The sequence below is a fragment of the Microdochium trichocladiopsis genome (assembly GCF_020744255.1).
Source record: "Microdochium trichocladiopsis strain MPI-CAGE-CH-0230 chromosome Unknown B0I36scaffold_9, whole genome shotgun sequence".
In the NCBI taxonomy this organism is placed as follows: domain Eukaryota; kingdom Fungi; phylum Ascomycota; class Sordariomycetes; order Xylariales; family Microdochiaceae; genus Microdochium; species Microdochium trichocladiopsis.
This window is the reverse complement of record NW_025763552.1, coordinates 2,710,941-2,733,141: the sequence shown is the minus strand read 5'-3', so window position 1 is coordinate 2,733,141 and position 22,201 is coordinate 2,710,941. Positions and strand designations below refer to the sequence as shown.

Below are 22,201 nucleotides of genomic sequence, written 5' to 3'. Positions count from 1 at the left end.
GCTTCTTTTTATGAGATCCATTCATTGTGTGATAGTCATGGTCGCGAAATGAAGTTGCTATATCACTGTGTAGTGAACGACAAACCGCCCTGAGCGGGCGGCTTTCTATTGCCTCGAACTTGCACCTTGAGATATGCCCCGCCTGAGAGCAAGTACTCGCACGTCTTCCTCCTGCCAGGCATGTTGGGCGCGGTATATTTGGGCCCCCCGCTGATGTTGACTTCGAAGTTTCGTGTAATAAAGATTCTGTACTCGACCTCGGGCTATTTCGGCCCTCTTACAGTGTGGAATGCAATCATCTCGTCTTCGTGGTCTGTGTGGTTCTTGTAGGACTAGTGGTCAATGCTAATCCCAAACCACGGCCCCTCTAGCCAGGACCACCGCTCGAGCCCGTCGCAGCCGGCGCGTTCGGCGAAGTGGAAGCTGTCGCCCAATACCCCATGAGGGCGGTCTCCATGTCGTCGACGCGGTTATAAGGCTGTTCGGCAGCCATGTCCTTGATTTTTGCGCGGATGAAAGGGTCTTGCATCTCAGTGACATTCTGTGGCCTGGATTGCCAGCGATCCTCCATGGGGTCGATGTAATGCGTCTCGTCGTATCCAGCAAGGGCCAGGTACGAGACATTGAATGCGGCCATCATCTCGTGGTCTTCATGGATCAGATTATGGCAATGGAACATGTACACCCCGTCCCAGGGGGCATAATAGGCTTCCACGGTCACCTGTTCGTTCGGTCCGAGCCATACGACGTCCTTGAGTCCGGCCGCTTCATAAGGCTGGACCACGCCACGGCCGTTCACCCGCTTGACGACCTTGAAGTCGACGAGGTGGATGTGAATCGGGTGCGACCAGCCTCCGCCCCCGTTTATCAGCTCCCAGACCTTGACTCGACTCCGCCCCGCTGCGGCTTAGCCAGTACGCAATTTTTGACATCAGAGAACGAGACACCGTTGATCTTCCACTTTCCGTTAATCCGCTCGAACTTGAAGGAATGATCGATGCCCGACTTGTCAGGAGGGTACGGGATGGTGCGGAGACGGCTCGGAAGGGAGCTGCTGGTGTCGCCGGAGCCGGACGGCTTGTCGCCAACAATGAACTTCATGACCTTGTCGGTGTGCAGGAAGTCCTTGTCTGCGGCGAACCCTCTGGTGTTGCGCAAGGTGACGTTCTCGCCTTTCCAGCGGGAGAAGTCCACGACAACCTCGTAGCGCTCAGCCATCGAGATATAGAGGTCCTTGGTCTTCTGCGGGCTGCCGAGCAGCCGGGCGTCCGAGCCAATCACGTTGAACTCGAGCTTCTCGCCGGGCTTCTCGCCTGGCTTCTCGTCTCTCTCAAAGAAGAGGAAGAAGGACCGCGATATGGACGCGTCAAGGAACCGGAAGCAATACTGGCGAGGTTCGACCTTGAAGTACGGCCACGGCTGGCCATTGACGTGAATCACATCGCCGTACAGGCTGGTCGTCTCGCTGGCAGGGCTGAAGAGCGTGCCATCAGAGTTGTACTGCTTGGCGGAAAGGACGAGGGGAACATCGTAATCGCCAGATGGGAGTCCCCAACCGAGCTCGTCAGGGTCGTGGAGCACATATACGCCGGCCTGGCCAAAATAGGCATGCTCCCTCAGCATATTTCCTAGCAATAAATTTTCACTCTCGCCTGGGTTGATGATTGAGTCGGGTGACCTACATGGTCGACGGCGTGATCATGATACCATAGCGTGCGGGCCGCTTGGTGGTTTGGATAGTAGTAGTCCTTGTACCGACCCGGGCCTGTCAGGTCTTCGGCCCAACCGTCCCATGGAGCTCGCTTGGTTACATCAGCATATTAGCAACGTCCAAATCATAGGAGATGCGGTCGTTGGGTAGCGTCTATAGATACCGAATAAGACCCGTGAAGATGGATGGAGCTTGCCGTAGTGGAGTTGTTGATGAAACGAACGACGGCCTCGGTACCCTTGTTCACCTTGAAGGTAGGACCTGGGGAGAAGCCGTCATACCCAACAAGTTTAGCAGGCGACTTGCCCGGGTAGACCTGTTGAGTCGGAGGGAGAATAGTGATTTCGTAATACTCGATTGTGCCCCCTGTGACAGGGTTCGTAGTAGTCCTGTGGCCGATACATGGCAGGTCAGACTCTTTGATACTGGGGAGCCTGGACAAACATGATAGCACAGTGGTAAGATCAGCGCGGCAGTATATGGCATAGACTGACCATTTGGGCTTCTTGATTGGTGGAATCGGGAGGGGGAACTGGTAAAGCCAGGTATAAGCAGGGCTGAGCCAATCCTTTGCTTCGACTATGCCGGTTAGACATAGCAACAAGGCAACGAGGGAGGTGTTGCAATACATGGCTAAGGGGTTGAAAATGATAAGAAAGAACCCCAGTGTCACTGTTGAGGCACTTGGCAATATGAATTGCTGGAAAGCTCTCGACACAAGCAGCCAAGGTTGGGAGATTGATTGCTTTCTTATACTCCGATTTCACACGAAGTAGGCGAGGCATAGTTCTCAACGATCCGGAAGAATGGTAAGACTGTGCTAGAGAGCCACGCAATGCTTTCACAATGCCGGCCCCAAATACCGCGCGTTTGATCAAGCTTTGGCGGCACACTTGGGGTGTGGTTGGCTGGCATTGCGCTGAACGTGGGCGTCGAGGTTGCAGCATCTGGCCACTGAGCCACCAAGCGCAACAAAACTTAGAAGCCGTCCCTTCATCAGCTCCCAGATGATAAGATGGGTTAGCTTCCAGCTCGAATTGCCATCTCAGAGACCAGTGTGGAGATGCATGACAAAAGTCGAGTGTGTGGAATCATCTAGGAAAGTCGGATATCTACAAAATTCACAGTGACCAAGTTGCCAGTGCGTCCGGCAAGCATGAATTTACTTGGCTAACCAGGTCGCAGTCTATCACTATAAGCAGTGGACCTCGATACAATCATCCGTAGTTGTTCAACTCCCTCCAAAGAGCAAAGCTTGTGAAGAAAATCGCCCGATAGAGATATCGTTGTAAGCCGGCCCACGAACGGCCAAGTCGTTTACGCTTAGCTCTCAGCCACGGATCTAACAATGCCCGATGGGGTTACGGCTCCGAGCCAATGAGAGGTTGAGAATGAAGATGTAACCATCCCGGTGGAACTTGGAGGAAATCGCCTGCTCGAGATGTTAGACTCGCCGCCCTTCTAGACCCGTCCCAACTGCCTCTCTCAGGGCGCAACGGCAGGATCAACTAGGGCTTACCGTATCTTGCAGACGGGATCACTGTATTCGAATTTGCCAAGTATGCTCAGAGACAATATAGCCGGCAGCAATAACCACCTTCGGTGGCGAGGCAGAAGTGCCGCTTGCTACAATGACTTACAAGCAGCCCTCGCCACGGAGATGATTGTCAGTGCTCTTAACGCCGGGCTCCATAGGCTGCTAGTGATCAGCTCCGGCTGCACGGTGGCGGACGAAGGGCTGTAGGCCGATCGCTGTCAGTGGTCACCGTCAGCTGTCGGATGTTGATGCTCCAATTGGTACGTCAAGCCATGTGTCGTGGGCCTCGGCGAGACCGGTCCGGAAGTCCTTTCAAGCTTTTGGCTGCCATGACAATGGCACCGGCTGGGCTGGGCAATGCAGGGTTTCGGCCAAGGCAAGCCGCCTGTGGTCATCTCCCCTGCAACCGCGTCAAAACTCGTCTAGAACGCGAGGCAATCGGGCGAGGGAAAGATGCTTCTGGGTGCGTTAGATGAGCGCCGCCGCCATTGATCTTGCAAGCTAGCCAGCTTAGTCCTCATTTCGAGTTTCCGAGGTTATCAATGTCACAGCCCATGGCGATGATGCAAATGTGGTATTGATGATGCAACATTCATGAGCCTGCCCTACAGCCGGGAGTCAAGATTGGAGCATTGCCCTTCAAATCTGCCATTGAGGTCTGCCAGTTTAAAAGTACTCTCACGCATAAGCAGAGCGACCTTCTCCTCGACCTTGAAAGATGCAAATTAAGACAAGGAGAAGAACCCAATCATCCAACTAGGCAAGATACGCAGTATTCGCGTGAAACTAGATGGGCCCGCCGTGATTCCCCGCGCATAAACAACCCTCTAGGTACGTCAGCTGGCTGAAGTGATATTTGGAAGACAGTGACCGAGACCTCAAAATTTGGAACTAGAGAACCGGTTCGATTTCTGGTGTTTGTATTTTGGAAGATATTGCTTGGTAAGAGAGCGGCGTGCGCGCCACTGTCCATTCGTCTTGTAGATCGGAGCTTGAACCAACGAGGGGTGCGTCCGCAACGTCGCAGGATCCCAGCCTCAGAGGCGGCCCTCGACGGGCTATTTGACGCCCAGGACTACAAGGTTCAAGACGATACGGCGGGTTGCAGGCCCTAGGGGCGTTAAGCTCTTCGACGTCGGGGGGAAATTGGTCACAAACCTTAACCGCATCCCCGTGTGGCCAGACCAGGGTTGAAGGGACCCCATTCTGGGAATTCCACGGAGCGAGCCGACCTGCCGAGAGGCTGATCGCGCCGCTAGCGCACGCCATTCTCGCTAAAGTCGACAAGGGTACGCCATCGGACGTTGCTTGAATTCTGACGAGGAGGCCTGCTCGGTCCTTCGCCAAGGCGTGGCATCACTCCCTCGAAATCAGGGCACCAGGACGGGGTCATGGTACTCGCTGTAGTCGGCGTAGTCCCGACACACCTGGAAACACGTGGACCGGTTCAGAGAAACGAACCCTAAGTATTTCCACATCGCAATGGGGTGCTCATGCTTCTCCCGAGTACCGCGGGTTGCTGTTATTCGATTTACGGGCTGCTCTTTGTCTGCTCGTTCAAGTGGCCAATCGGCCTCGCTACCATCTGTGTCCGCAAGCCTGGGCTAGAGGCTGGGCTGGTGACGATACACATGCTAGTGTACAAACCACAGTACCTCGTCGTACGACGCTAGGCTGCGGCAGCCTCGTTTGTTCTGGCCTGCAGAGTTGTGCCTACAGGCACTGCAGAAAGCACTTACCTTGTTAGCATAAGGTAAAAAACATGCTTACAATAAAGTAGCGTCCTTTATCGCGTCACATAAGCGTACTTACTTTACGCTTACTTTATGCATGCGGTCTCCACGCACCCAATCTCAGCGGCTCAGCTCGCCGTGCATGTTCGCATGACCATCTATCTGGTAACTCGATAAGCGGGCTGACCCTCGTCCCCTATAAACCGCCAGTCTTTCACTGGTAGTACTCCGCGAAAAGCCCAGCAAGCCTCCTCATTAGGCTCGACAATCTTAGCCGGCCAATTGTCATCTCCCCACTCGTCATCCAGGCCGGCCCCAAGGTGCATTTTGCAGTACTCCCAGTATTCGGGGTACCATCCGGCTTGTTCCCAGTCTATACTAGCGCAAACCCGATAGCAGCCGGGACTTCCAGTCACCATAATGTTAACGTACGTTATCAGTGAGTGGCCCATATCAGCGAGTGGCCCACCCTCATACTACCCTAGAACAACCCGCCTCAATTGCAACACATCAACACTAACAACCAACTATTATTACATCGGAAACAGCTGAATCTGACGCTTCTACAGCCTCCTGGCAAGTGCGTACATTATGGCCAGGCTTGCCGCACACACCACAGCAGCGAACCCTCGAAGGGCCCCCCCTTGTACCACTACCATCCAGCTGCGTTTCTTGTACTCCCTCTCTACCCACGGCCCCCAGGCCTAGTGCCTCCTGTGCACCCTGTATAGTAAGTGATCCTCTAAGCTGCACACGTGTTCTTTTGGCTCTCCGGCGCTTGCTTAGTGCCTCGTTGGCCTTGCGGAGTGAAGCGTTCTCTGACTCGAGGATGGCTACCCGGTGTATCACAGCTATTGTACCCTTGGTAAGCTGGTTAACAGCAGCTAACATCGAAGTCGGGGAGCTGTTTTGATGGCTGGTAATACGAGTCTTGATGAGCGTTGACTGCGAGTTGGCTTCTCGGGGGTTATGGGGTGTCTGGAAGACCCAAGGTTGTATAGTGCTAGGCCGTGAGGTCGGGGGTGTCGGTGTACGAAGCTTAACATCTAGCTTAGAGAGCACCCTGTCTGGGTCGTACGGTACAAGGCCAGCACCTGCAAAGCTACCCTGTATATTCTTCTCTGTTATAGAGGCAAAGAAGGCCTCGCGAAAGGAACAGAGGAACTCGGGCTTGCTCATATGGTTGATGTGCATGCGCATTAAGTCCTCGACTTGGCGACCGTACGCCCGCTTCAGTGGCCCAAAGCAGCCAATATCGAGTGGCTGGAGGAGGTGGGATGAATGTGGAGGCATGCAGAGCGTGATGATATTGTTCTGCTGGCAATGGAGCTCGAACTCGGTCGAGTGGTGGCTCTCGTGGCCGTCGAGGATCAATAACCGGTATTTGCCTTTCGGACGAGGTGCTGTATGGAAGTCGAAGTGCTTGATCCAATCTAGGCCTGCCGCATTAGTAGTCCAACCATTATCGGTGGTTGCGATGCGCCAGTCGGCCGGGAGGTTGCACTCGGTATACCAGTTGGCGAGGTGGTACTGTGCGGCCAAGATGATGAAGGGGGGGATGGCCCAGCCGAGGGCATTGACTCCCTGGATCACCGTTGCCCATTCACGGTTGCCAGGCTGGGCCAGCTTTACCTTGCTACGGCCATCCGAGGTCGTAACTACCATACCCGCGAAGATGATGCCCATCATGAACCCAGTCTCGTCGAAGTTGTAGATATCGTCATCCACAATACCGTACTTGGCCTTGACGTTCCGAACAAGGGCAAACCACTCGCCAATGACCTTTGGATCCTCACACTTGGCCCTCTGGTAGTCGTATCTACGCGTATAACGCGTACGGAGCTCTGGCTGGCGTTTGACAAATCGATGGGCCCAGAGTTGACCGACAGGAGGCGCGTCGCGTACGCGTAGCAGTTGGTTGGCCATATCTTCCACACCACACAATCTAGGTGGAAAAGCTCGCTTAGATAGCTCAACAATATATTGAACAATAGCTTCTTCTTCTGACTGAGTAAGCTTCTTCGACTTGGGCGTACTGTCGCATCGTGCAGGCTTGCCGTCGCGTCGGCGCCCTAGAGTCTTACGGGCGACCCCGTAAATCTCAGCAGCGGCTCGCACGCTTAGATTTTTGTCGTTTTGAAGAGCCCCGAGGGCCAAGATTATCTGGGCTTCCTTTGAAGTAGATGGCATATTGGGTGACTGAGAAAATTAGGTGTTGAGAGCGAAGGTGTCGCGTCGCGTAGAAAGTGGGCCACTCGCTGATATGGGCCACTCACTGATAATGTACGTTACATTTTATAGGAAGCATTCTCTCCTACTAGGAGCTAATTCTGGAACATAGAGGGTCGCTCCATTTTCGGCTTTGGACCAAACTTATCCTAGGACCGTGGGAGTACAAGCTATCTTTGGACCACTGGCTGTCCTAGGACCACTGGCTGTCCTGGGACTACAGGTGTCCTAGGACCACTGGCTGTCCTAGGACAACAGGCCACCTAGAACTGGCTGTCCTGGGACCACTAGCTGTCCTAGGACTACAGACCTCCTGGAACTGGCTACTTTGGGACTATCACTTGTCCTGGGACTCTCTACTTTTAGCCTCCTTGATATAAAGAAGTGCCGGGCTCTTTAGGAACAAGAAATCTTCGCTCTAACTATCTACTGAGCGATTCCAGCCATATTACCTCATATTCTCTTTGGAATTTTTGACTGACCTTAACTTTTATGAACTGTGTGTTCTAAAATGATCGTACTTGAACCCCAACAGATATTTCGCGGATCGGTCGTTCAAACAACATGGTCGACAGATGTCGTTATAACCCAAGTACTTTGTTCCGTTAGGGTAAATAGTCGAACGCTTCATGGCTTAGAGGTCCGAACTTCAAATGAGGCCGCAGATTTTATTGGTCTCGCCTGGGCACTTGAAGATGACTACATTCTCCACGATTGGAAAGAAGGTAGCCTACGGCCGTATGGGTCTAGGCAGGCTGCCTTACGTAAGATTGAGCATGTTTGTGCACATTACGAGGATCGTAATGGCTTGGTGTATTATGCCATCAAGTGGCTCGATCACCAGTGCCCGACTTGGGAGCTAGAAGAAACCTTGGAGGACTGCACACTTATCACGGAGTACTGTCTCGCACTTTCGTAGTACAATGTTTCTGTTCATCTAAGCCCTCTTGGAAAGGGATTCCTTACATGTGGAATCAGCAAAGCACACGACACGTCGGCCCATAATGAAATAGCACCGCCTCCGTCAGGCAAGTCACGTAGCTATAGTGTTAACGAGGCAACACGAACGTCAAGCTTGGCGCAACTTCTCATCGCGTATGTGCGTTGTTCAATTTAGGTCGGAATCACGTAAACCTCGTCACCTGGTGGCTCGAAAGAGCACTGACGTAGGACGACCGTAAAAACATTGGTAAGCTGTAAATAAAGGAGTACGCGACCGCGTTATTGAAGACAATCGATGGCCTAAGCGTTGCCGGTATCCTCGGGGCGGCCGCCGACAATAAGCGGGAGCCTGTTCATAGTGGAGAACATATGACTAGCAGCCTAAAATCCAGGGGACGTACATGCCCGAATCAGCTTATTAGAGAGGTAGAGAAACTAATAGATCCTACAGTTCTGGGCAAATCGGAGTTCGAGCATCTAAGGATCTGGAAGACATAATCCCAGACTTACTCTGGAGAACACGGTTGTAATCGGTGCCGGCTAGTGCAGTAAAGGGGGGAGCTGGAGTATCTCCACCGTGAATCAAGCTCTTTTTCAAGGCCACGCGGTTGTGCTCGAATTGTTTACGGAATAATCGTGGCTCGTGATGGTTCGCACATGAACACAGATATATACACAGACATACGCGCGAGAGATGGACCAGAAAAGTTCTCAGCAAGACACAGGCATAATGATGGGACTATGCACCCAAAGAGGGCAATTCATCCACGCAAACTGCAACCGGGGCGAGCTCGCCCGCGCATTGGCCGGCGTGCCGGGCCCAGCAGCAAATACGGCCCTCAGGGACGCGGCCACCTCCATTGAGAGCCCCCTTTTTTGGCCAGTCCCTGTGCAGGGTCATCGGATACTCCCTAGCGGCAAGTTCCTGGAGGAGGCGGGCTTCGCGATGTTGTGACAGGATGGAGATGCTTGGGATTGAATGACGCCATCTGAAAGAAACAATACCGAAAACATCACCCTTGCGTGAAGGCAGATCGCCGACTTCATTATGGCCAACTGATAACACTACTGCAGTACAGGCAATCCCCTTTTCGGTAGGGTGTCAGTGTAGAGCGTCTGTTGCTGTAGTTGCCGAGAACCTGCGTCGGCCCCGCCAATTAACGTTGTGGCCACTGCGTCTCCTGTGCGCCTCTACCGACTGGATGAAAGGGGATTGGAGCCGGAGAAGTGAGGTACGGTGGCTACCAGCACTGGGACTCAAACGTCATAGATGGAAATCATCACGGGGCTTGGCGCTTTGCTGACGTCATGGACATACCTGGCAGCAACAACAACCTCCTTATTTCAACGTACCATGTACGGTAACATGCCATCAAGATATGACAAGCAAACCTGGATTTCACTAGTCACGTCGTACGCTAAAATGGGCATTCAATACCCCTACAACAACGCGGTGATTCCGACATCCTTTGCGACTTGCAGCATCGGATCATATTCTCACCCAGCCCTGCCTGAGAAGTTAAAAGGCCATTTGCAGCGCAGGATTCAACGCGGTCGAATTGGCCATGCCGGATCTGTTAGCATACGGCATGTTCTTGAACGGCGAGGAACCGGATGCGAGTGACTACGACACCATTGTCGAAGTCGCTAGGGCTATTAAGCCTCTAGCGGAGGAAGTCGGAGTCGGGATCCTTATGTTGAAGCCGTTTGTGAACTTCGAAGGATGGAAGTTAGGCCTCCAGGATAGTGAAAGAGAAGATGCCTTTGCGAGGGCACGAGGATGGTTGATGGTGATGGAAGCCCTCGGGACAGACATGCTGCAGGTGAGCGATCTTCTACTGCTAGAAACATCGACATAGGCCTCTGACAGGACAGAAGTTGGCGTCGTCAGATGCTGAAGAGATATCACCTTCGGTCGACGATCTAGCCGCAGACGTTGCGAAGCTCGCTGACATGTGCGCCGAGGAAGGGTTCCGCGTCGCATACGAAAACCGATGCTGGGCGACGCGAACCCGGACTTGGAAGGCAGCATGGGAGATCGTGAAGAATGCAGACAAGCCAAACCTAGGGTTATGTTTGGGCACCTTTCAGATTTTGGGCGGGGAGTTTGGAGACCCAACAACCAGAACGGGGTTGATCGAGGATATCTGCAGGGCTGAACTGGAATCTCGCTGGAGAGCGAGCCTCCGACAACTGTCGGCAACGGTTCCTGCAGAGAAGATATTCCTCGTACAGCTATCGGATGCGTACAGGATGGACCCGCCAATCAAGGAATCCAGGGATAGTCAAGGGTCATTGTCTCGGTTCAGATGGAGTCAGGACCACAGACCGCTGCCCCGATAGAGTCTGGTAGCGGGGGGCGGCCCCAAAAGGGCGATGGCATGTCCTCCAGGCTGACAGCAGCGACGACACAATACGGTAGAATACGCTCTTGCAGGAGATTGAGAAGGCAGCAGGTTACTTGAACCGACGCTGTGTACTGGCCCACGGGACGACTGAACGTATACTTTCGCGCAGGTTCCTACGTACATCCCCTGGTCTAGGAATTGAGCCTCATCGACTCTTCAATGCACCCGGTTCTGTTCCGCAGCATTACCTCCGGATTTGGGCGGCATGCATTCTATTCACATGCCGTTTACTTGTCCGAGTCCTTGCTGTAGAAGGCTTCCTCCCCTCCCAGATCCTTCAGCGCCTCCTTCGACTTTTCCTTAGATTTCTCACTTGTATCTTTCCTCTCAGGTTAGCAGACCAAACAAAATCCCGATGAGCGGATAACACGCACTTGGATTGCTCAGATTGGCCTTGTGGCCTCGCGCCTGGTTGCTGCGTTCCTCTGGGGTATCATGCATGCCTTCCAAGGCAGCATCCTCCTTCTTGATGTCGCGCTGTTGATGGGACATGACGGCGTTCGGATAGGTGTATCTTCGGTGGACGGTCATCGAGATCCAAAAAGTTTTGGTTGGGGTCAATATATACAGGGGCAAGAGGAAAACCTAGGCCGCACATGTACACTTAGGTCCAAAGCGAACCACAACATCATAGATCATCATCAAGAATATTACGTAGTTATTACGTCAACAGAACGAAATCGATGGACCTGGCGGAGGAAATACCACTGAAGTGCGTTGCAGCCGAGGCCTCGAAAGCATAAGAGCTGCTAACTGAAGCCCAGTCCATCTTTTGTGCAATGGGGAATACTTGAGCTCGGTCGGCAAGGCGCACTACGCAACTACAACACTTCGCATTCAGCTTTAATCGCATCGCCACACCAGTCATCATGTCCAAGGTGGCTCACGCTTACACCGACGACAAGGAAGGCGCCGCCCTCCCTCCGGAGGCGCCAGATGGTCAAGTGAGCGATTCCTCGTACTCGACCGGAAAGAGCGAACCAATTCCTGTTCAGGACGACACCGCTCCGGTCGAGGATCCCATTCGGCCTGAGAAGGCCAACTCAGACGAGCAACTCGGCAAGCATTGCTTTCCTTCACAGCATATGCATCCATCAGCCAACAAACCCATTATGCTTACTAGACCTGGAATGCTTACTGACACCATAAGTGCTTATAGAACAGGATGAGAAGGAAGCTATCGACAAATCCAATATCATCAAAGAGCGTACCCGAGGTGCGCCGCCGAAGGGCACGTACCAGGGGCCGTCGGATGAGAAGGACCTAGTCGAGTGAAAGTGCCACGAGTCGTTAGCCGTATGCGTCAGGTGGAGTCATCTCTGAGAGCTGCCATGAGCAGTTCACGGGCAGGAGATATAAGGACCACAGCTAAAAGTAGATACTTAGCGATCTTCCTGTCGCAATGAAGAGCAGATCAATCCGGGTACTTCTGTCTGCCCGAAAAAGCCGTTTTAACGTAACATCTCGACAGAACACTCGGCTTTCCTGACTCCAATTGGCTGCCACGCCGGCTGGGCCCCATAGTGTGCCTACTGTGCATCCGAATTCTTCAGAGCACCAAAATGCCGGCGACTCGATTCCCAGCATGAGAGAGAGTGAGAGACCGTGCAGGAGGGTCAAATCTTAACAGGAGGTGGCTAGTCTTTAAGGGCCTAGGGCCTATGGCGTTGCATGTCTATTTTGCCGTCTCTCCTACCTCGGGTAGATGAGCAGCAAAAAACAACCAATTTCTCCCAGCTCAACCACAAAAGTCTCGTACCTCAACTCGCCTTGATTCCCTCCCGCAGCAGCAATGTATCCACTCGTCACAATCAATAAGTCTTGTGAGAGTCCATGTCTATTTGGAACCACCTTTCCTGCCTGCCTCGGACGCGCGCTCGCTGCCGGGCTCGAATTTGCCTGACGAGGCCTGGCCGCCTTTCGAGGCGATTTCGCGCTGTTTTTCACCCTCATATTAGCTAAGGTGGCACCCGGGAGCGCGATGGTGAGGTGAAATTTGCCCAGGAAAAGAGTATAGCAATGTACCTGTTTGTCTGGATCCATGCTCGCGAAACCACCGCTGTGGGAGGCCTGGCCGCCCTTAGATGCTACCTCCTTGACCTCTTCGGTGGGACTGTCTCTTATGAGCGAAATAATCACGGCGATTGTGGCGGGGCGCTGGGGGGTCATACCGGTTGGCGAAGTTACCGGGGTTATCGTTGGATGACATGCTGAGATGAATCCGATGCTGCTGGCTGGGCGGCGTCGGTTGCAATGTAGTGTTCGGTTGGGTTGATGCTTTGGTTTTTTCGGGGGGGCTGATGTTGAGGTTGAGGATTGCGTTAAAGTAAGGAGAAACGAACTGATGGTGAAGAGGCTGTTATTTAAGCTACAGTAGCGACCTGCGGAAGGTCCACTTTGGCGTCTCCATGAAGTCATTGACTCCGCCTCTGACACGGATCTGACGAACTTCTGCAACAATCAACCAGGTTTCTCTTGAAGCAGACTAGATCCTGCGGTGACGATCCTCTGACGACACGAGCCAACGGTGAGTCAACGATTGGGAGAGCTTCATCTTTTGACTTTGCACCAGAGCTGCAGTGGTTTCAATTTCGTCACTACCGTGTAGGTGGGACATTTAGCGAATCAAGGCTCCGCCCCACATCGGGAAATTCCCTCGTATCCGATCCAGACACCCTGAGCTCCGGCTCCGACGCCCAAGACTCCAAGTCCCCGGGGTTCCGACAAGTTTCGGGCTACTCACGCTCGGCTGGTAGTGACTTGGGAAGCGAGCTCGAATTGTCAGGGTTACAGGGCCCCCACTAGACTGACGGGTCCGTCTGCTTACGTCAACCCAACAGATTATATCAGCCCGCATAAGTGCATCACCCGACGCCCGCAACGAGACTCCGTCAATCGAAAGCCAGACCTCGGTGACCAGCAAACTACCCCTGATTCGACTGGAGGACTGGGTCGAGGAGAAATCCTATGATGAGGATCCGCCTACTTGTATACATTACTCGATCAAATGGAAATTGACAGTAGATGGCAGAGTCGTCCCTGGCTCCAAGGATAGCGAGCAAAACCTTGTCCTCGCGCCAGGTGACTACTGGGAGAAGACCCTACGAAGCAAACTCGATAAATTGTTGAAGAAGAAGCTAGCCTCGAATCGATCGTATCGACCAGACGACACCACCGTTGTAGTCCATGTGCAGGATCGATCGGAGAGAGACTTTGTGAAAAGATTCGACGAACTGGACATCGAATGGCCGATTCTGGAACAGCAACTTCTCCTCTGGAGCAACCTGTTTCGTGCTGGACGACGATCGAGGATCGAGATCACCTTTAACTACATCCAGACAAGTGGAGGCGCTGGTGTGACATCCAAGCGTGGGACCAAACGAGGCTTCGCGTCTACTTCAGAACGAATGCTCGCACAACGTGACATGTACATTGCTGCCGAGGAAGGCTCCAGTGGGCAGCCATCAATTTGCCAACAGGTGTACGCGACCTTTCGCTGCCCAGGTCCACCCTGCCACGTCAGGCCATACTGCTGGCAGGATAGGGACACCAAGAAGCGATACCGCTTAACAACACACCATTTCAAAGCACACACGTAGGTCTGCGTTCTGCTCTTCGGCCATTCGACGAATCACTTTTTTAGTCCAGCCTTCCGCCCGCAAGGCACGGCCAATGCTTGACGTTGTTACTAGTGTCTCGAATTCGTCCCAGAGGAACACCACCATCTCGTCTTGGTACATCCCAGGTTTTTCAAGCAATCGATCGAACAACGCACTGAGCATGGCCGGGGTGATACTCTTCGGCTGACCAGCAACGTTCGCAGGGGCTTTCGTGGTGCCAACGTGTCGTAAATGGGATCGTGTACGTCGGACATTGCGCTCACTTCATCGGACAGTCCTAGGTATCTCATTGTTAGCATATTTTCCACTTGTAATCATATGCCCAAGCTGTTCGTGGACAGATTGTGCGAGGTTCGGCGCCATGGCTATTTGTGGTTTTAGATCGGTCACGGCAATTGCGGGACATTCAGAGTTGGGGCACGCACTCTGTCTTCTGGCTCACCCTCGGACAAGCCAGGGTGGACGTTAGCGCCACCAGCGTATCCACTACATCTGGCACAGGGGTGTCGAAGAGGGAAGGGACTGTACATGTTCATGCAATCATGCCAGAATGGCTAGAAAGATGGCTGCCTGGACGTACAGTACCGTAGCTGCCTTGTGAGGCTGACGCCTTACACTCCACAAACTGGGTTGAACGATGGAGCTCATTTGGAAGCCATGGCATCATCACAGAGCTCACACCATGTTCCCTTTCCGGAAGCTTACGGGAGGCTCGTGGCTCGTTTGTGTCGGGCTGCAGGCAGCCCCGTTGCGGGGAAAGGCCAGGGTAACGCCGTCTTAATCCCGGCGCGTGGGTGGTTTGCGGTCCGCCGGTCTCCAGTTAGCCTCCACGACGAAGTTCTCATGTGTAATGGTTCGGTGGATTTGAGAGGGTCTTGAAGAGTTCTCAAAGCGGCTCAGTGGGCATCAGGAACAAATGAGGCTACCTCGGCAAAGCTTGAGTGCGCCACCCATGGATTGCGATGTTGGCATTCTCCTTGGCGGTCTTGTCGTTTTTACTAAGAGCGAAGGCGAGGGAGAAGAAAATATTTGCGAGTACTGGATATATATTTGGACCCAAACTCCCGACAGTGGGAGAAAACTCGTCAAGGATGAGAGGCTGGTGATGGCTTGACGAAGCTATGCAGGCTATCTACTTCAGCGCCCTCAAAATGGTTCGACATGCCGTCCGAGTTGGACCTCGACCCATCTACGTCCGCATGTGACTCTTGGCGAAGGACCTCGCGAGTCACCATGATCACGTCGCCATCCTTGGTCGACGTGTGCGGGAAGATCTCGTCCTGAGACTCGTTCTGTGCCACCGCGTGCCGAAGCGCTTCGACATGGCTCGACGTGCCGTATGCCCGCGAGTGGATGCGATTGGCATTCTTCGAGGCCGTGCCCTTGTTAGTGTAGGCAATGCTTCCGCGGCTTTGCAGGCGATAGGAAGCTCCCTGTTGTCTTGAGTTGCCATAGTATCGATTCGAGCTGTCCCCAGTGGAAAGCCCCAGGGCCGTGTTGAGCCCCGGGATCTTCCTGGCGACTTGTCGAAGTGGCGGTATGCAGGAGCAAATTATCAGAGCACATAATTCGGCTTCACACCAGATCAGTGGTTCGGCGAGCAGATCTATCTCGGACGGTCCCAGGTCAGCAAAAAGTCAATCGTGTACGAGCCTTGCAATCATTTCTGGTATCATACTTACATGTAATGTTCTTCCAATCAATGCTGGTGACCGCATGAATGCGGATGACCGAGATCGATGTCACACTATGCAAGGTAGATGGTCAGCATTTTGTGCGCGCGATGGGTCCAAAGTTTTATCCGTTTGGCTTACAGCAGACCGAGTGACATCATGGCAATGAGACCGATCCTCTTTGCTACTGGCATCTGCAGCTTCCACATGGCTGGAATTGGCTGGATGAAAAGCGAAAGATCTGTGAACAGGTTAAACACAAACTAGTCAAACAAGACTATTAACTCCAGAAATGCCACCGTATTATGTATGAGCTGCTTGGGTCATCAGACACTTACATCAGTCCACCAAAGCACCCACAAGTTAAGGCAGGTGCCTTCCATGAGCGGATCCCAGGATTTCTCGACCGGGCTACAGGCGAACGTGACCACCATTATCTCTTCTATAGCTTGACAGGCCAAAAAGGCACATAACGTGTAGTTGAGGATTCTGGAGTTGCCCAGTTGGTCAGCGTTCGCTGCGGCAATCAAGGGAGTGGGGGACCAGAACTCACCTGTACTTCGGGTTTGGAAGCAATCTTAAATACAGCACGGCAAAGCTTGCTTTGGCGGCGCAGATACCAGCAGTGTAAAGGGCTGAGGACGCGGTTTGAAGCTACTCTCCCGTTGAGTCTTCCATCTAAGCTGAACGGAGGTCTGTGTGCCTACCTTCAGAAATAACACAAGGTCGGGATAGGCGACTTCTTCTATGGGATATCCAAGACCATGGCGGGCGGCTATATGCCGGCGTAATTAGTGACAGATCGGCATACCTCCAAGTACGGAAATCGTTATCTGCAGACAGGATGTTGGTGCTGCGTACCTTCCATCACAACTGCGATCATAGCTATCGAGCATATCTTTGAAAGTCGGCGAGAGTCAGTGATCTGTCTACTGCCGCTCGCTCAAAGACGCGGTCGAGATACGTAAAGTATAGGGCATACCCAGCTGAACAGGATCAAAGCTAAGGGTTATAAATGCGAATATCAGTATTAGTAAAGGTGCACCACAGGAAGGCATAGGACATACCATCGTCAATACCAATGGAGCGAATGATGAAAAATCGGGCCCAAATCCGCATGGCCATGAAGAAGCCAGTCAGAACGAGAAAGATGACGCCCGAAGTGAAAACGTGCCCAGCTAAATTGGCCATGGTGGCGATCTGCAAAGTTGCAAGATAGATGTCTTTGGCTGATTCGATAATGTGTTTTGTTACATGATATCTTCGAGTATGGAAGGGCTGTAGTGCGCTCTTTTAAATCGAGGAGGGGTTGAGGTTGTGCTATATCACAAGCTGAGGTGGTACCATGCTCGGGGCAATATTGACTTTCGTGGCAAGGTTGGGAAATTACAGCAGAGCGAGCTAAGAAGCTTCCCCGGATTCCAGCGGTATCTGTGGAGGTGTGAAAGTGTGAAAGGTGGGGCAACAGCCGTGGCGCAACAGCTCCCCGACGCCCACCAGTATTACCCAAATGTAGTAAACACCTACCTATAGGTATCCAGATATCCTCCAGCATGGCGTATTTCGAGGTGTGCAGACAAGAAGTGTGTTGCGGGACCAGTGCAGCGTCTACCTGACGGAATGGTCGATGTACGCGCCTTCGGCCAGAGCGTTCTGCAGGGTCTGCCTGTGCCGCCTTTGTGGCTTGGTGGCTCTGCAGATATAATTGGACAGGCTTCGTGAGTGCCTCAAGGACCAAGGTGATTAGTCGTGGAGCTGTCTTGGCGGCGAGTGATGGAGGGGGCCGAACCCTGGGTCTGAAGACGTCGAGCTGGTCACTGAATATGACAAAGGGCCACTCAGAAGCGAGCACCCTGGGATACCTAATACCTTAAGGTACGCTAGCGTACCTGATGCTGGCAGGCTATCCTGGGGAAGTTGGGTCGAAGCCGGGCCCAAGCTGTCACAGCTGCGGGTTCCGCGCCGTTGAGTGGCGTGCTGTGGAGGGGCCGAGGCTTCGAGCTTGACGAGCTTGACGAGCCATGGATGTTGGGGCAAGGGGGCTGTTGGCGCTAGCTGCGGGCGTGGTGGGCGTGCGTGGTGGGCGACTAGGACAACTCGAGCGACGTCCGCCAGGGTGCGCATGCGCGACTGCTCAAGTGCGCCTGCCATGGATGGTGCGCCCCACTTCCCCAGCCTGGTCGTGGACGAGGATCTGGCTCCCGGGTCGTGCCTGCCAGCCCCTGACCCGGCCGCTGCCCCTGCCCCTGCATCCTCACCCCGGGTCACCAGCACTGAAGAGGGCTGAAGCTTCAGCCCTTCTCGCCCTTCGCCCGACCAATCATTGGACCCTCCCCATCTGCTGCGAAACACCCTCTCGGCCCGCACAGCCCGCCGAGCACCCCGAGAGCATCAACCCGGACCATGAGCTATAAGCCGTAAGCTATACTGCTAGTCTTGGTTTCAAACCTCTTCGTCATCCATCGTCGGCAACCGGCACCGAGCACGTCGAGGTCTGGCCCCTGATCAACTGCTGCCAGCCACAAACGACACACAAAACCACACAAGACCACCCAAAAGACAAACGCCCTCGAAAACCCTGCCTCCCGCCGTGTCACCAAACTGTGCCGCGCCAGATCTCGTCGACCACTCTCTCAAGAGAGCCTTCCGAGCCCCTTTCAATCCTCAGCCGCAGAGAGTAGATCATCTCATAAACCGCAACTAGATCAGCACATCCGTGCAGGTCTTCTCTTAGTCTCTCAGCCGTGGCGGTCGGCCCCCGAACATTCTCTAGTACAATGTGCTCCAGGGCCCTGTTCTTGGGCGCTAACGGCTTTCCCTGAGACAACGTGCTAATTCCTCGTAAGTGCCTTCTAGCACTAAACCTTCGCGGCACACGACCCGCGAGGCCGGCGCAGGCATCCCAACCCGAAAGCCAGCAGCACGACTCCTTTAAGCTTGGTTTCATTCGCGACAGCCACCCGCACGCGTTGTGTGTCGCTAACATTTGAGCTCCTAGCAGCCACGGCAGGATTACAATATTCTTCTCTCTCGGTTCAGGAGTCCTCGTTGGCCCCATTGATCAATCTTGCTTCCAAGTCCGGCTGGTCGCGGCGGAGCATGGTCTTGTGCCAAGCCGAACTCTGACGGCCCGGCTATGCTCACCAGCTTATGCTGGCGACTGCCCAGCTCCCAGCAGCGAGTTGCTGAAGCAAGGAGGGAGATTCTGGGCGTGACTTGCATCCAGGCTCCTCGCTCTTAGCCGAGACCGACGGCACGCGGAACGTGGAACACCAGGAGAGCTGCCTTCAACTCCCGGTGAAACGTGACATCTACAACCTACGCGACTCAGGCTTCCCACTCGAGAAAGTCAAACCGCCGACGCCTGGCCCACTCTCGATAATCGGGTATTGCTGCTTCTACTGGGTTAATTATTTAGAAGAGAACATTACGAATTAGGATGAAGGCAGGAACGTACGCGGCGGTAGAATAGTAGATAGCTTCTTGCGGAATAAGGCTCTCTACTGGATTGAGGCGCTGAGTCTACTACGTGGCATCTTAGATAGCATCGTTACATTAGAGGGTCTTAAGTAGTGTATTTAGGTATGTTTATATATGCCCATTTGCACGTTAAGATTTCTGAATCGGGCAGGATCGTCAGGGTGCTTTAGGTCTTCAGGCGATAGTCGTTGACGTGTACCGTCTTCTACGAAGCTTCCGGCCGGCGATCGAGAGCCGACCACTGCAATGTTACGCCTCGGTACTCATTTTCACCCAGCCAAGCACAAGCAGAAACGCCATAAATCCAGAGGCGAAAACCAAGAAAAGCGGGATTTTCGACTCTTAGGCGAGGTAGCTGAGCACTCGCTTCCCAATCCTTGTCCCGGAATCGACTAGCTTCGCTGTAACTTCCCTTGGTGGTGTTGATGGGGCCATCCTGTGCTTGTATGCATGTATTCCCCCAAACATGATGTGGCCCGTGGGACTCCTGATTCAACGGAGACGAATCGGAGTTGACCCAAAGCCAGGGTGGCGTACAACCAACAAACCTACAAATGTGGCGGCAAACGAGTAGACAGAGAGATACTTCCAGTGTGAGTCGAGAACAGGGTACGTAACTCGAAACTGCCATTGAGGTGTGTTGGTGACAAACCAGTTGGATCTAACACCAAGGTTTGCAAGTTTTCCAAAGCCATGGCATGGAAGAGGTGCAGCGCGAGTAATTCCTCACCCTGCCAAACCAAGTGCTGGCCGTAGATGTCACAGCAGCTTGGTCTGTGGGCAGATTTTACACGGAGGGCCGCGAGAGTGGACGCCACCACCTCTAGCGGTGTTTATCCTAATTAAAAGAACTCACGAGCCTTGAGATTTAGTCGTGGCTTCCTTCAAGCATAACACTTTTGACATGTCCCCTGTAAGTGCTAAGGGGGGAATCTGCACGCGTGCACCCTGCAAAATAAACGAATTTGTCGATCGGCTCTGAAAGACCAAGTACCTCACCACCCATAACTCTCCTACTACTAAAGGCAAGTTGTTTATATAAGGTGGGCTGGGTAGTACTGCTTTCTATGACCTCTTTCAACTGCTACGTCTCGCTTGCGTGCCTAGTCCATCGCCTTGCTTTGTCGCTCTGATCTCTAGAGCTTGATATGGATCTCGCTTCCATATACTTCGGCTTCTTTCTAGGCGTCTTCGTGTTTGTCTTGCAAAGGTTGTGCAGCAGACACGGAGCGTATGGAGACGCACACGGAGACTTCACAACGCGTACTTGTATATGATCTGGACAGAGGCATGGGTAAATTTCATATTTGCCACCGTCACATAACGTAATCCACGGGTGAGCGGGTCACACGGGTGAACGGGTCACTTTACTGCAATTTAATTGAGGTTCACTTCCTTCTCCTTTTTCTCCACCTCCAATCATGGGACGACAATCAATTGAAAGTGATTGGTTCTAGCGTTAAATGCGCTCCAATCCGACCCAAAATTAAGCGTACGAAAGGCTGCGCAGATCTATAATGTATCTCGTACGACACTCCAGCAACGATACCACGGCCGAGCTGCGAAACACGACACCCGACCACCCTGCCAGAAATTAACCTCATACGAAGAGGAGAGTATCGTACGATACGTACTCGACCTAGATTCGCGTTCGTTTCCACCGCGGTTAAGTGGTGTTCGAGAAATGGCGGATCGACTCCTCCGCGTACGCGACGCGCCACGCGTTGGAACGAACTGGGCCTCAACCTTCGTACGACGACGACCTGAGCTCCGTACGCGTTTAAATCGAAGAATCGACTACCAGAGGGTCCTCTGCGAGGATCCGGACGCGTATTACGCGTGGTTTAAGCTCGTACGAAACATAATCGCGAAATACGGGATCCACAATGACGACATCTATAACTTCGACGAAACAGGCTTCGCGATGGGCAAAATCTCCGTCGAAACCGTCGTTACGACCTCCGATCGACGCGGGAGGCCAAGAGCTATACAACAAGGGAATCAGGAATGGGTTACAGTAATCCAGGGCATCGCGTCGTACGGCTATTCGATCCCGCCGTATATCATCTTCGTAGGGAAGGTCCACCTCGACTACTGGACCGCGAATAGCCCTCTACCGGCTAACTGGGTAATCGCGCTTTTAGAGAACGGTTGGACGATGAACGAGAGAGGCCTAGAGTGGGTAAAACACTTCGATTTCTATATAAAGAGTCGTACGAAGGGCACTTACCGCCTCCTCATCCTCGACGGCTACGAGAGCTACCATTCCGTCGATTTCGAGCTCTACTGCAAGGAACAGAATATTGTCACGCTCTGTATGCCTGCTCATTCGTCGCATAAGCTCCAGCCTCTCGATGTTGGGTGTTTTGGACCTCTGAAACGGGCGTACGGTAAAGAAATCGAAGGTCTAATGCGGGCGCACGTAACCCACGTTTCAAAGGAGGACTTCCTCCCAGCCTTTTATAAGGCGTACGACGCTGCAATGACCAAATCAAACATCCAGGCAGGCTTCAGAGCGACAGGCCTAGTACCGTACGACCCGAATTATGTGATTTCGCAGCTAGATATGAAGTTTCATACGCCGACACCACCAGGTTCCTCTGCTGGACTACCACCCCCATGGGTTTCAAAGACGCCGAACAACCTAATTGAGACCGAATCGCAGACGAAGTATATTGAAAATCGCATCGTACGACACCAGAATAGCTCACCGTCGTCCATTGTTGAGAGCGTACGGCAGCTGAGAAAAGGAGTTATAATGATGGTACACGAGCAGGACCTTATGCGCCAAGAGCTCGCCGAACTTCGAGATGCAAATGACCGCCTCAGCCGCCGTCGTCGTACGAAAAGAAAGCAGCTATAGAAAGG

The 22,201-nt window shown here is 53.2% G+C and overlaps 5 protein-coding genes across 5 annotated transcripts; 2 read left to right on the top strand and 3 right to left on the bottom strand.

The window, feature by feature from the left end:
• Positions 1–367: 367 nt before the first annotated feature.
• B0I36DRAFT_417433 (oxidase cueO precursor) lies at positions 368–2,342 on the bottom strand (the record flags this gene model as incomplete). Its single annotated transcript, XM_046162113.1, is given in 5 exon segments — positions 368–880; positions 892–1,628; positions 1,679–1,802; positions 1,875–2,100; positions 2,206–2,342. 5 exon segments carry the CDS (start codon positions 2,340–2,342, stop codon positions 368–370), a joined length of 1,737 nt encoding a protein of 578 aa, XP_046008800.1.
• A 7,233-nt stretch (positions 2,343–9,575) lies between these two features.
• On the top strand, positions 9,576–10,510 carry B0I36DRAFT_417423 (xylose isomerase-like protein; the record flags this gene model as incomplete). The annotated part of the gene is given in 3 exon segments (XM_046162112.1): positions 9,576–9,670; positions 9,690–9,975; positions 10,028–10,510. 3 exon segments carry the CDS (start codon positions 9,576–9,578, stop codon positions 10,493–10,495), a joined length of 849 nt encoding a protein of 282 aa, XP_046008799.1. The 3' UTR covers positions 10,496–10,510.
• Positions 10,330–11,070, bottom strand: B0I36DRAFT_332834 (uncharacterized protein). Its single transcript, XM_046155160.1, has 2 exons — positions 10,935–11,070; positions 10,330–10,879 (listed from the first exon to the last, which is right to left on the bottom strand). Exons 1-2 carry the CDS (start codon positions 11,050–11,052, stop codon positions 10,788–10,790), a joined length of 210 nt encoding a protein of 69 aa, XP_046008798.1. The 5' UTR covers positions 11,053–11,070; the 3' UTR covers positions 10,330–10,787.
• A 359-nt stretch (positions 11,071–11,429) lies between these two features.
• B0I36DRAFT_353388 (uncharacterized protein) lies at positions 11,430–11,835 on the top strand (the record flags this gene model as incomplete). The annotated part of the gene is given in 2 exon segments (XM_046157203.1): positions 11,430–11,709; positions 11,720–11,835. The coding sequence occupies 2 exon segments, from the start codon at positions 11,430–11,432 to the stop codon at positions 11,833–11,835; spliced, it is 396 nt and encodes a 131-aa protein (XP_046008797.1).
• Positions 11,836–12,290: 455 nt separating this feature from the next.
• On the bottom strand, positions 12,291–12,877 carry B0I36DRAFT_332831 (conidiation-specific protein 10). Its single transcript, XM_046155159.1, has 3 exons — positions 12,732–12,877; positions 12,586–12,673; positions 12,291–12,496 (listed from the first exon to the last, which is right to left on the bottom strand). The coding sequence occupies exons 1-3, from the start codon at positions 12,767–12,769 to the stop codon at positions 12,398–12,400; spliced, it is 225 nt and encodes a 74-aa protein (XP_046008796.1). The 5' UTR covers positions 12,770–12,877; the 3' UTR covers positions 12,291–12,397.
• Between the last annotated feature and the right edge of the window lie 9,324 nt (positions 12,878–22,201).